This window comes from Grampus griseus (assembly GCF_964374135.1).
Source record: "Grampus griseus genome assembly, chromosome: 1".
Taxonomy (NCBI): Eukaryota; Metazoa; Chordata; class Mammalia; order Artiodactyla; family Delphinidae; genus Grampus; species Grampus griseus.
The window spans coordinates 72,545,026-72,559,616 of NC_139017.1; the positions used below are offsets into that span (position 1 = coordinate 72,545,026).

Sequence of the window (14,591 nt, forward strand, 5' to 3'; positions counted from 1 at the left end):
GCACCATGAACCACGCCCATATAAGATGATGGGCTTAATAAATGTTGTGTGTGTACTAACTGCTCCACTGACTAGCCATTTCCCCCATCCCCTGCTCGGGCATCCCAATTCCCTGAGACACAGTAATATTGAAATTAGGCCTATTGGTAACCCTACAATGACCTCTAAGTGTTCAAGTGAAAGGAAGAGTCTCTCACTTTAAGTCAAAAGCTAGAAATGATTAAGCTTAGTGAGGAAGGCAACGCCTTAAGCCGAGACAGGCCGAAAGCTAGACCTCTTGTGCCAGTTAGCCAAGCTGTGAATGAAAAGGAAAAGGTCTGGAAGGAAATTAAAAGTGCTACTCCAGTGAACACACAAATGATAAGAAAGTAAAACAGCCCTATTGCTGACATGGAGAAAGTCTGAGTGGTCTGGATAGAAGGTCAAACCAGCCACAACATTCCCATAAGCCAAAGTCTAATCCAGAGCAAGGCCCTAACTCTCTTCAGTTCTATGAAGGCTGAGAGATGTGAAGAAGTTGCAGAAGAAAAATTTGAAGCTAGCAGAGGTTGCTTCATGAGGTTTAACATCGAAGTACAAGGCGAAGCAGCGAGTGCTGATGTACAAGCTACAGCAAGTTATCCAGAAGATCTAGCTAAGATCGTTAATGAAGGTGGCTACACTAAACAGATTTTCAGTGTAGACAAAACAGCCTTCTGTTGGAAGAAGATGCCATCTAGGACTTCCATAGCTAGAGAGGAGAAGTCAATGCCTGGCTTCAGAGCTTCAAAGGACAGGCTGACTCTTGTTAGGGGCTAATGCACCTGGTGACTTGAAGCTGATGCTCATTTACCATTCCAAAAACCCTAGGACCCTTAAGAATTATGCTAAATCAACTGCACCTGTGCTCTATCAATGGCCCAACAAAGCCTGGATGACGGCACATCTGTTGACAAAGCCCACTGTTGAGACCTACTGCTCAGGAGAAAAGATTCCTTTCAAGATATTACTGCTCATTGACGATGAACCTGGTCACCCAAGAGCTCTGATGGAGATGTACGAGATTAATGTTGTTTTCATGCCTGCTAGCACAACATCCACTCTGCAGCCCATGGATCAAGGAGTAATTTCAACTTTCAAGTCTTAGTCTTTAAGAAATATATTTCATAAGGCTCTAGCTGTTGTAGATAGTGATTCCTCTGATGGATCTGGACAAAGGAAATTGAAAACCTTCTGGAAAGGATTTGCCATTCTGGTTGCCATTAAGAACATTTGTGGTTCATGGGAAGAGATCAAAATATCAACATTAACAGGTGTTTGGGAGAAGTTGATTGGAACCCTCACAGATGACTTGGAAGGGCTCAAGACTTCAGTGGAGGAAGTAACTGCAGGTGTGGTGGAAATAGCAAGAGAACTAGAATTGGAAGTGGAGCCTGAATATATGACTGAATTGCTATAATCTCATGAAAAAACTTTAATGGATGAGGAGATGCTTCTTATGGATGAGCAGAGAGGTAGATGTTTCTTCTACTCCTGGTGAAGAAACTGTGACAGTTGTTGAAATGACAACAGAGGATTTGGACTATTACATAAACTTAGTTGATAAACCAACAGCAGGGTTTGAGAGGATTGACTCCAGTTTTGAAAGAAGGTCTATTGTGGGTAAAATGCTATCAAACAGCATTGCAGGCTACAGAGATATCATTCATGATAGGAAGAGTCAATGCATGCAGCAAACTTCATTGTTGTCTTATTTTAAGAAATTGCCACCACTATCCCGACCTTCAGTAGCCACCACCTGATCAGTCAGCACCATCAACAATGAGCCAAGACCCTCCACCAGCAAAGATTATGTACAACTCACTGAAGGCTCAGACACTGGTTAGCACTTTTTAGCAATAGAGTACTTTTTTAAGCATTTTTTAAAATTTTATTTATTTATTTTTGGCTATATTGCATCTTTGTTGCTGCGTGCGGGCTTTTTCTAGTTGCGGTGAGCTGGGGCTACTCTTCGCTGCGGTGGGCAGCCTTCTCATTGCGGTGGCTTCTCTCGTTGCGGAGCACGAGCTCTAGGCACGCAGGCTTCAGTAGTTTTGGCATGTGGGCTCAGCAGTTGTGGCTCGCAGGCTCTAGAGCGCAGGCTCAGTAGTTGTGGCACGTGGGCTCAGTAGTTGCGTCTCGCGGGCTCTAGAGCGCAGGCTCAGTAGTTGTGGCACGTGGGCTCAGTAGTTGTGGCTCGTGGGCTCTAGAGCGCAGGCTCAGTAGTTGTGGCACGTGGGCTCAGTAGTTGTGGCACACGGGCTTAGTTGCTCTGCGGCATGTGGAATCTTCCCGGACCAGGGCTCAAACCCGTGTCCCCTGCATTGGCAGGCGGATTCTTAACCACTGAGCTACCAGGGAAACCCCGGCAGGTGAATTCTTAACCAGATTCCTTGCCGCCAGGGAAGTCCCATCTTGCACTTTTTAATAAATAATTTTTCATAAGCAGTACAACCTGGCTGAACTATCCCAAAACAGAGGGATTATAGTTAGTTAGTGAAAAGCTTACTCTAGTTGTAAAAACATACAGGCTCATGAAAAAAATTTTAATATGCGTAAAAGAAAAAAGAACGTGCAAATCTGGTCTTCAAGCAGCTCCCTAATGCTCTTAGGATATCAAAAGATTGCTCACCACAGAGCATGTCCAAGGCAGGCCTCCCCCCCAGCCCCAGGCCCTGCACCAGCAGCCTCCCTGGGCCGCCCCCTCCACCCGGAGCCCTCCTCCTCCGTCTTCACTCTCCCTATCCCTTCCTTCCCCGACTCCCTAGACCAGATTAGTCACTTGCTCCCAGAGAGCGTTTGCACCTTAATTGTGTGGCTCAGTGACACTTGGGGGAGGAATTGATTCCTCTTATATCCCTGCAGCCGGCGTGGTGGTTGAATGGATCTCATGGCCCAGAGAGAACCACCTCTTAGTGTGGTGATCGTTCACCCTTTCAGAGGCAGTGGACAGAAAAAGATTCCCACGCCATAAAAAAAGCACAGTTAGGGGATTTCAAGGAAGTTCATTAAAGTTCACACCAAGGAAGCAACAGAACACAGAGTTCAGAGGAATAGATAAGGGCTGATGCAGAGAAGGGGAAGTGGTTTGGTTTGGTTTCTGATCAAGGACCATTAAGTGTAAGGAGCTGCTTGCTGCCCCTCCCCTTTGTGGCCCATCTTCTCTGTGGCTGCCTGTTATGTGAGCAGCGCCGGGGCCTGGTGGCCTCAGGGACACGCTGAGGCCACCGGCGTGTGGCTCAGACTCCCAGGGTCTCAGCTCCCACACTGACAGGTGTGATAAACCCAATGAGGAATCCAGGTCCATCTCTCCGCAGGGGTGAGTGGGCCAGGCCCCACCCAGCACAGGGTGAGGGCACCTGGCCTGGAAAAGGGGTTGGAAAGATAGGCCCATCTTCATTGTCACCAGGGGCTGAGGGCCCACACAAAGAGCACTGGCCTTGGAGTCAGGCAGACATAGGTTTGGGGTCTAGTTCAGCCTCTTAACTCAGGTGTCTTAGATCACTATCTTCACCAATATGAGCCTCTGTGACCTCACTTGTAAACAGGTGAAAACACTTTCCTTGCAGTGCCATTATGAGAAAGAATATCCTGTTTGTCAAGCACATGGTGGAGGGTCCATAAACGGTTGTCATTATCATGAGCTAATTTTTTTTTAAGATGTTGGGGGTAGGAGTTTATTAATTAATTTATTTATTTTTGCTGTGTTGGGTCTTCGTTTCTGTGCGAGGGCTATCTCTAGTTGTGGCAAGTGGGGGCCACTCTTCGTCGCAGCCTCTCTTGTTGCGGAGCACAGGCTCCAGACGTGCAGGCTCAGTAGTTGTGGCCCACGGGCCTAGTTGCTCTGCGGCATGTGGGATCCTCCCAGACCAGGGCTCGAACCCGTGTCCCCTGCATTAGCAGGCAGATTCTCAACGACTGCGCCACCAGGGAAGCCCTATTAGCTAATTTTAATAGACCACCTTGACCAAAAGGGGATGGTGGCCTTCTAGGTAACCAGTGGGGCCGGTGGAGTAGCTCTTTGCTGTCCACAGATTTTGTTACCCAATTAGTACCGGGATCCTCCCAGACCAGGGCTCGAACCCGTGTCCCCTGCATTAGCAGGCAGATTCTCAACCACTGCATCACCAGGGAAGCCCTATTAGCTAATTTTAATAGACCACCTTGACCAAAAGGGGATGGTGGCCTTCTAGGTAACCAGTAGGGCCGGTGGAGTAGCTCTTTGCTGTCCACAGATTTTGTTACCCAATTAGTACCCACAGTAACATGTTGCTATAGAATCTCACCTCCTGCCCTGTGGTCTCCAGCACAGAGACCCTCAGAGCTGGCTGCACAGCAGGAGAAACTGAGGACCTTACACTCATGTAAACAGACACTCACTTTTGTGATTCAGAGGGCCTGGGGGTGGAGCCTGGGCTGCCTCTAATCCCTGGACCCATCCATGGACACGATCCACTGAAGTTTGCCAAGGCCTGAAGTCCGAGGCCCCAGAACACCCAGCTCATCATAGAAACAATCACGGTCCACAGTCACCCTCAGGGTCCATTACCACCACCTTCCTCAGAAGCATCTCAGTCCACATCAGACTGATCTGGAATCCCTGCTCGGTTGTGGTGACTCCAGTGTACACCCGTGTATACCTGCGCTCTGCAGGGCAAACATGCTGCCCACACAAGCGGGTGTGCGCACGCCGGCCTCCTCTACCTTTCCCTCCTCTCTTTGTCTATGGTTGGGCACAGACCCCAGAACGTCCCACTTACACCATTCATCATTGCAAAACCCTCATTGTGCAGCACAGGCATTTAAAAACCGAAATAGAATTCAACTGTCCTCCCAGTAAATTTCATTCTTTAAAACATTGTAATGAAATATTAAAATGGACTTGTGGTTGCCAAGGGGGTAGGGGTGGGGGAGGGAAGGATTGGGAGTTTGGGATAAGAAGATGCAAATTTTTTGGGGGGGCCGTGCAGCATGGCTTGTCGGATCTTAGTTCCCCAACCAGGGATCGCACCTGGGCCCACAGCAGTGAAAGCACCAAGTCCTAACCGCTGGACCGCCAGGGAATTCCCAGATGCAAACTATATAGAATGGGTAAACAACAAGGTCCTACTATACAGCGCAGGGAGCTGTAGTCAATGCCCTGTGATAACCCATGATGGAAAATAATATGAGAAAGAATGTCTATATGTATAACTAAATCACTTTGCTCTACAGTAGAAATTAACACAACGTTGGAAATCAACTATACTTCAATAAAATAAATTTTTAAAAAAGAAAATAGTAGGCTATTTTCCTTGTGGACATTGGGCAGCTTTACTAAGCAATTTGAAGTTACCTTAGAAGAAATATCCTAATTGAATATTGCATATTCCCATAGTATGAGTGTTTCCAGATTTTACTGAAAAACTTCATTGTATTCGTGTTTTGGATGGTCACGGAAAACTGCTGGTATGAAATGAGACGTGGCTGAGGTTGTTCTGTTGTTTTTCAGTAACACACATCAGCAAGAAGACAGAACTTTCACAGAGAAAGGAGGGGTTGGCAGTATTTGAAGCACAGTGCAGGGCTCGCTCTCACGCTCAGGACTGTTTAAAGCGACAGGCCACCCAGGCAGCCCACCTGGTCACTACTCTGCCGGAGGGGCTGCTGTGCCCCCAGCCCAGCCCTTGAACACCGCATGGACCAGTTTAAGGCCCTTCAACGGCACACTTCTGCTACTGCAGGAAGGCACACAGTTCCCTGCCGCTGGCCTGTGCTTCTCACAGACATGGAGAAAGGTTCGGTCTCCTTATGCATTAATAAATAAGGAAAACGCTTTCCTTAGTGGCTGTTCCAGGAACTGAGTGTTCCTTGCCATCCTCTACAAGATTCACCATCTGCTCCCCCAAATTCTTCTGGAAAGAGCATCGTAAGCATGTCATCCTAACAGCGACACCGTGGAGAAGAGGGAGGCACCCTCTCCCATTTCCTGCCCCTTACCCCCACTCCTGCACCCTCCGTGGGGCCCACACAGCCAAGCCACCATAGGGACATCTGTTTCCTGTGTCACTTTCTGCAAGACAGGGACCAACCTTAAATGAGACAGTGGCATCCTCAAGGAGTCGATGGGCGCTGTAGGTGTGGTCGTGAGGCTTTCCTCTGATTGCCCAGGCGGCCGGGGGTGGGGTGGGGTCACACAGCAGGGCCTCACACTTCAGCTTTTGGTCTGAGTTACACAATTTCCAGGTTTCCCTGCAGTTTCCTCCTCCCCAGCCCTGAACTGTTTACACAGCAACTCTTATCCACAGAGCAACCACACGATGACTTTCCTCTGTTTGGAAGATATGGGATGGCTGTGTCCCAAGTTTTTCCTATTGAGGACCCTTTTCAATAGGGGACAGATGCAGCCTATCTGATGATCAAGAAGTACAAGGTTGCCTTTGTGATTCCGTTAACACCCCCCTGTCCAATAAACAGTCTTCTGATGAATAATGGCCCTTCCTTTTCCTTCCCCACAGGTTCATCACCTGCTAATGATGTAAACATGGCAGAAGCAACCACGCCCCTTCCAGAAACCCCAGGGCTCATTTGGGGAAATACTTTCATCATTAAAGTCTTTGAGAGATTGCTACTTATTTCTTAAACTTACCTGATTTTTTTCCCAGAGGTAATTTAATCCTGCATTAAGGAGAAGCTCACCCCAAAAGGGTCCTCCTTAATTTTAAACCCATCTTTCCTTACCCCTTTCCCCCATAATCATTCAAGTCTTTCCTTGAAATGACCCAGGTGCCAAAGCATAAATTACCTCTCAAGCATAATTTTAGAACTTATTTATTTCAAACATTTACAATTTTCACTTTAAAAGCAAAGTAGCTGGTAAAAAGAGAAAACATTGAAAAACATCATACTGACCCTTTGCCCCATATACAGACATCATCAGCCTTTGGTATTTGCTTTCAGATAATTAAGTAAAAAAATAAAAACAAAAACTTAAAACTATTATTTCTCTCCAGAAAAAAACAATGTAAAGTTGAGGTATTCTATTTAACGGATGTGTGATCTCCAGCCAAATATGGTTTCTCTATTAATTAACAGCCTTGCTACATGCTGTTCCAATCCTTTCCTTCTGAAGTAGATCTGCATTTGAGCATATGTTCAGACAACTGACAATGTTCCTTAATAATCATTAAGGTTGCCATAGAAACTCACTGGCGCTGGGGGCAGGCTACACCAAGGACACGATGCTGGAAGGACCTTTCGGGGATGCTCAGGAGTGTCTGGCACAGAAGCTGAGCCAGCTGGGCTCCCTTTCAGCAACAGCCTCACTGCCAACTGCTGCACGGAAGGCTGGGATCCAGGCTCCCGCTCCCAAGGACCACCAGTTGCCCCTGCTTCTCCAAATTAAGATAAATTTCTCACCAACTCCTCCCCGACTGGGTCAATCTTAAGTGCCTTTGATGAAGCGATACAGCTCAGCACTAAAGCAGCCAGCCAAGACATTCCTGAACATTCTGCACGAAACCCACAAACCATGACCACTCCCAGCCTGCCCTGCTCAGCTCTGTCCACCACCGGGTGGGCTCCCAGTCCATTCCAGCATCAGATTCCACCCCTCGTAACGGTGTTTCCTTCCCTTGGGGGCAGCTGGGAAATGGCGGACACTCGGGGTGAGCCAAGAGCCTAGCTAACAAACTGCAAGGGCCAGGCTCCCTCGGGGCAAAGAGCTCTCAGGGTCACCAAGGGCTGTGTTGACACATTCAATGCTATACCTCCTTGACCTTTTTTTTTTCATTAATGCTACAAAAATTAATGACCACTTTAATTGAGACCTTGATCTAGCATATTTTCAACTTTTCCCACCCAGCAGGATAAGTTGCCCATCTTTAACAAAAATTGTCGCTGTGCTAATAACATTTCACATCTGGCTGTGTAGCAGATGGCTACAGATATTCGGTGAGTAGCATCACTGTTGAGGATAAAAGGCAGCACGTGTGCTGCAGAAACACAGGTAAGGATGACCTATGGATTGAAACACACATTCACTGACCACAGATTCAAGGACAGAGAAAGCTTAGGGTGTATACCTGTGTACACTGAGCAAGGCCTACGACCCAGAGAAGACAAATATTTTTCCTTCATCTATACTAGCTTATAAAAAAAAAGGGAAAAAAACCCTCTTCAATTAAAAAAAAACACAGTTCCGTTCCAATAATAATGAAAGCAATAACAATTTGGAGATCAAAGCTGCCTAGCTCTCAGCAATCATGAGCTATCTGGATTTCACATCTTCCACTAGCACCGCTCCGCCTGGCTCTGGTAAAATTACACGTGGGTAAAACTTTGTCAAGACTTAAAGAACCGTGGGCACAGAATCACCCTATCTCGTGCAGATTCTCATTTTTTATATTTCCCTTTAACAGCATTTTTGCTGTTCGCAGTCAAGGAAAATTTAGAGAAAAACAAAACAAAACAAAACCACCTGCCTCACTTTTGTCAAGTTAAGATCACTTGCCAGAAGCAGCAACAGGGTCTGAAATTTACAGCCAAAGCCAGCAATGAAAATCACTGCGTAGTCCAACATCCTAACAGTTTGAACCTGGCAAACGGTAAATAAAACATGGTCATTTCCATCCTTTCCCCACCTATCTGGTGCTGGTGGTTATTTTTCTAAAAGGGGAGACTACTAGAAAAGTTTTGTGGTCTGGTAAATTTTTAGTGGTGGTTACACGACTGATTTTAATCACAGCTTCATTCTGGGACATCCCAGAATACTTGAGGGTGCTTGTTTGGGTAACCACGAACATCACTGAATTTTCAAAGCCCAGACGGAAAAGTGAACTGAAGTGGTTACTGCAGTGTCACGGCTAGACATTTACTCCGTGCTTCAATACTAGCTGAACTGAATCACACTCAAGGAACTAACTAAAGAGAGGAAGGCACCAAGTTTAGGGCTGTGGTGTTTTCTCTAATGAACCTCCTCTGATACCCGAGGGCTCGTGGCTTTCAGGGGTGGGGATTTTCAGCTGACCTGCTGGGTAATCGTGGGAGGCTTGCTTCCCAGCACCGTGACACGGAGCTGGACACCGTTTCCTTCTCAGCCGCCTGGGGGAGTAGTAACAAGCTGCTTTTCCGCTAAATTAGAGAAGAGGCAGACTTTTTTTTTTTTCACTTTTTAAGGCAAAAACAAAATTTAGAATGAAACCAGAGTCTCTTCTCTAATAGGGCAAAATCTCCTTTTCTCCCCCTTTTCCACTTGACTCAGTTTTGTGTTAAACAAAGCTATCGTGCTTTTCCCCCATTATTTCTATACTGACACTCAGCTAATACTGGATCTTCCACCCTCTGAAGATAAAATAGTCAGCAGTTTTTTTAAAAACCAAATTAAAATCCATTCTTGCCGGGTTCTTTTGTCTTTTTGCATAAATATTACCTTCCCTGGTTACTCAGGCTCCGCTGAAACTAAAATAAACAAAGCTGGAATAAGGCAGCTTTGATTTCACCACTGGCAGAAGCCCTCCCTCATGCCAGTTCTCATTTTGGAGGGCCAGGGGAGGGGGAGAATGGAGAATGGTGGTTTGCAGAGGCCGCCGTCCCCCTCAGCAATGCTGTGACAGACAAGCATGGAGACCCTGTCCCCACCACTCCCCTCCTTCCCCACGGCTTCTTTCCTGAAGTCCTGGGATCCAAAAAGGGACATGGAGCCAGTGCAACTGCTTCTGGATTCAGCAAGCGCTTGGACTATCATTCACATTTAGAAAAATGCTAATGAGGAACTGATTATAATTCCATTTCAAACCATCAGGCCCTGAGATACAATCACCCCCCTCTCAGCTGTTCAGTGAAGAAAAGCAGGTGAGACTTTTCCCCCAGCCATGGTGGTTTAAGAAAAGCTGATCTCAGGCCTAGAAAAACTGAATTGAGAAGGCACTTGGGCTTCAAGAAGCTTAGAAGATGAAGCTGTGCGGTGGGCCAAGAGATAAGCGACTCGGGGAGTCTTTGGCTGGATGTTCATCCCACCCGCCTGAAGGTGCAGCTCCTGGAGGTGGGTCGGGGTGCGCGGGCGGCCAGCAACTTGTCCGCACCAAGCCCAGGGGGAGTCTGAGGCCTGCGCAGCCACCCGGCTCTGCCCACCGGAGTGTCCGGTAGAGTCTTGACACCCCTCTCTTCACGGGGGCCTGAGTTCACTCTAAGCCCTGTAAGCAGGGCACTGGGGGAAGAGTGGTTCAAAAACTCAACCACCTCTTCCTTCTGAACAGACGCAGCAAACCTTTTTTTCACCCAGCACAGAACCTTCTGCGAGGCCCTTCTGTAGAGGCGAAGCCAGAGGCCGCGAGCACCCGAGGTGAGCCGGCACGGCAGCGAGGAGCGTCTTTGCTAGGCCAGTTTGTGCTTCTGCATCCACACAGTCCAGGGGGCCTGACACCCCAGGCTGCCAGGTGCCACCCGGCCAGCCAGCTATCTGGGGAAGAAGTAGTCTCTGTTGCTGACGTCATAAGGTCTCTGAGGGCCACTGGCATCTGGTCGGCTAGTCCTTGAGGTGTTGTCAGACCCAAGGCTGCTGGGGGACACCGGCGGGGAGATGAGGGGCACAAGCACTGGGGTGGGCTTGGGCCTCTCAGGGACCAGCTGTCCCAAAGAATACGGTGGGTGCACGCTCGTCTTGCCTTCTTTCAGAGCCTGCAGCTTCCCCGTCTTCTTGAACCTTCACACAGACACACAAAGACAAACCATGCAAATGTTGAGTTCCCTCTGTGATAAACCCGCGAGAAAAACACCAACAGCTGGCGGCCCTGGTGGCCTGGCGCTCCTGGGTTTCAGCTCCAAGAAGTGATAACTATTTATTCATTGGCTGTTTATTGTTACCAGGAGTTACACAATCCTCTGAAGAGTCATCAAAAATATCCCAAAAGGGCTTCCCTGGTGGTGCAGTGGTTAAGAATCCGCTTGCCAATGCAGGGGACACGGGTTCAAGCCCTGGTCCAGGTAGATACCACATACCGTGGAGCAACTAAGCCTGTGCGCCACAACTACTGAGCCTGAGCTCTACAGCCCGCAAGCCACAACTACTGAGCCCACGTGCCACAACTACTGAAGTCCCACGCCTAGAGCCCATGCTCCGCAACAAGAGAAGCCACCACAATGACAAGCCTGCGCACCGCATCAAAGAGTACTCCCCGCTCGCCGCAACTAGAGAAAGTCCGCGCACAGCAACGAAGACCAACGCAGCCAAAAATAAATGAATAAATAAAATACCCCAAGAGAATAGGTATGTGTTGTGGGTCCAGTTTACCAATGGGGAAACTGAGGCTTTGAGAGTGTGGCTTTGAGTGCCCCTTTATAGCACCGAGAATTTAGTTTGTCCTGCTCCAGAGGCTACCCAGAGGGGCCCCTCAGTCAAATTAACACTGGCTAGAGGTAGAAAATTGGCAGCTGCCTTTAATGGCAGGGAAAAGGCTGTACTGCTCCCTCAGCAGCCCTCCTGCTCCTCTTGCTTCCAATATTCCCGGCGTCCCCAATTCTCCTTACACCTCTGGGTCCCCTCACACCATGCTGGCACGTTCTCACAGACTCGGCCGTGGGCACCACTTGGGCACAAGTGACTCATCTGACAGGAAAGTCAATGTTAAACAGGAAGGAGATAGACATCTCTCTGATCATAGCTTCGTTCACCCTGCTCCATTCTGGGCCCAAAGCCAGGGCTCAGTAACTGAGAAAAGTCACTTGACAGCCCAGAGAAAGATGAGATGGTGATAGCAATCTTCAAAGGTACAGTCAGGTCTCCTCCCTGAAGGGGCCCTTCTGTTGGGTGGGGCAGCTCATCTCCCCCTCCTGCTTCCCACTTTGTCGCCTATTAACTTATTGCCCATTGACCTCAAAGTGGGAGCAAGGTGGTCTCCCTCAGTTCTACCAAATGTCAGCTACTCCAGGAAGGGCTGGGAGGGAAGAGGGGAAACCAATGTCAAAAACAAGGTTTGGGGATTTTCCTTAGGTTTCTTTTTATATCGACAGGCTACTCCTGTCCTTGTTATGATAAATAATTGATAGTTGGCTCCAAATCTGCCATTGGCTCTTAGCCTGTTATCCAAATGGAATAAACAATCTGCAGAATGTGACTTAGGCTTCACCATTCAGGCACTGCACAGGAAGGGAACACAGCAGGGGTGCTTACTGGAGCTACGCTGTGTCCCTGGGTGGAATCCTTCTCCCTCATGAGAGAACTGAGGATAGAGTCATTATGCTCTGGATTTCAAAATATTCAGATCCTCTGACCCAAGAATTCCACTTCTGGGAATATACCCTCAGGAAAGAGCATAGCTGCAGAAAAAGCTTTATGCACAAAGATGTTCAACACAGTGTTATTTACAAAAGCAAAACAACAACCCAAATGCCCAATAATAGGAGGTTGGTTAAGTGATCTTGGGTATTATAGCCACCTAATGGAGGAGTGATGAAAGTGAGGTTTACAAAGAATTTGTAATGATGGGAAGAAGTGCTTATGTTATATAACTGATACTAAAGTTATAAGGCAGGATTCAGAGCTGTAGAGACAGAATAATCATGGCTACATAAAAACAAACAAGAAACTATGCAGAGGAAAAAGACTCAGAAGAAATTCATCTAAATGTAAAGTGTTCATGAGCTGGGTGTCAATTGCACGGGTATCTTCACTTTGTGGAAATTCATGGCACTGTACACTTATGACATCTGCAATTTCCTATATGTTTGTTAGACTTCAATCACATTTACATTTTAAAAATTAACAGTGGCTGTCATTGCATAATGTGTCATTTTTCTCCCTTCTTCCTATTTGTCAGCATTTAGCAAATTACCAATTTTTAGCAATCATGTATCACAATTTTTTTAAAGTCTCTATTGATGTTACCTGACCAATATGGAAAGCAATCTCTGTCCTCAGTTTTTTTCCAAAGCAATTGGACGGGTAACTGAGAAAGATGAGCCTTCCTTCTTTTGAAAAATTTTGAGGAGTGAATGAGATTTTTTGGCAAATCACTAAGCTCAGAGGAGCCTTTGAAACCCCAGGGCCTGGGGTATATCCACACTTGGCACTGCCCTGCCCTGGGCAGGGGTCTGAGCAGGGCCTGGGGGCTGGAGAGGGTGCAGGGCGGGTAGAAGGAACAAAGAGCTGAGCTGTCAGACTTTTGCACCTCAGCCGCCACCTTTTACCTATTTTACATACTTGGGCTTCGTAATGTTTTGCTTAAAGAAAAGGTTCTGCAGCTAAAAGAAATTTTTAAAAAACACTTATAGGGCTTCCCTGGTGGCGCAGTGGTTGGGAGTCCGCCTACCGATGCAGGGGACAGGGGTTCGTGCCCAGGTCCGGGAAGATCCCACATGCCGCGGAGTGGCTGGTCCCGTGAGCCATGGCCGCTGAGCCTGCGCGTCCGGAGCCTGTGCTCCGCAATGGGAGAGGCCACAACAGTGAGAGGGCCGCGTACCGAAAAAAAAAAAAAAAAAAAAAAAAAAACACTTATAACATCCCTTAACCATAGAAGTGGGAGAGTGTGATTTTAAAATATTGAAATGAGGGACTTCCCTGGTGGTCCAGTGGCACAGAACTGAGATCCCGCATGCCCCGTGGTGCGGCCAAAAATAAAAATTGAAATAAGACAATACATTCAATACAAAATGATTTAAATCATAGGCATACATATAGGAAGTCCTCACCTAATAGCATTAGCCATTCTAGATAAATGTGCAGAAAAGCAATTCTCTGCTATGAGAATCCTAGCCATTCTAGATAAATGTGCAGAAAAGCAATTCTCTGCTATGAGAATCCTATTTTCTCAGTGCCTGAGAGCATAAAATAAAGAGAGAGAAGCAGTGGGGCACAGGGAGTAGGGTGGGGAGAATTGGCCCCTGTAAGTTATAACATCCACTTAAGATGGCACAATTTCTTCAACAGCACATTTAAATTTTAAAAACTTGTCACCGATGTTGCTGGAAAAATATTTAGGAAAATACTATGCTTTGCTTGAGGCACAAAATAAATGTACTAAAAATAAAAAGATGGTGTCACAGGTGGGCGGGCTTTACTTCCTCTACCTGCCTCTCATTCTGTCCACTGTAATCTGGCCACCCCAACTGTACAGTGGCCCAACCATTTTGGCACCCCAGGCTCCCACATCATCTCTACATTTACACTCTTGTCTTGACACGGGGGACTTTGGGAGTAGGAGTTTTTCATTACTTGAAATAACTGGCCTCTTTCCAAATAAATTTGCCTTATATGAGAGAAAATGGAAACTCACCAGGCTAGGAAATAAATTACTGATATGTTCTCTGCACAAGGCACTGTGCCTTCGGGGACTCTGGTTGTGTAGCAACCAGCCAGTGTACAAGCACCATCAGCACATTAGCAAACTAAGTCTGTGATGAGCACTGTGGCCAATTCCCAGCCTAACGCTTCTCTCTTAGGGGTTAACAGCACACCAAGATGACGCTGCTTGTTCGCGGGGCCACTGGCCAACACTGGACTGATAGGACCAACTGGGCCCACCTCTTAGCTGACAGCAGGCTGGTGCAGTGGGCAGGGACTCTCAGGACACAAGTTCTAGGCCTGTCTCTGCTAATTA

General features: G+C 47.3%; 1 protein-coding gene across 4 annotated transcripts in view; it reads right to left on the minus strand.

Moving 5' to 3' along the window:
• Positions 1-2,028: 2,028 nt before the first annotated feature.
• Positions 2,029-14,591, minus strand: part of IL6R (interleukin 6 receptor) — a 55,339-nt gene continuing 42,776 nt past the window's right edge. The window contains exons 10-11 of one of the 4 annotated variants that reach the window (XM_082648413.1): positions 13,305-13,407; positions 10,477-10,699 (exon numbers count right to left, since the gene is read on the minus strand). In XM_082648413.1, the coding sequence (XP_082504539.1) occupies positions 10,613-10,699; positions 13,305-13,407 (190 nt within the window). In that variant the 3' untranslated portion in view covers positions 10,477-10,612. Of the gene's footprint in view, positions 2,338-6,812; positions 10,700-12,808; positions 13,408-14,591 lie in introns of those variants that run through there. The other 3 variants (XM_082648414.1, XM_082648411.1, XM_082648412.1) reach the window with 3 other exon arrangements.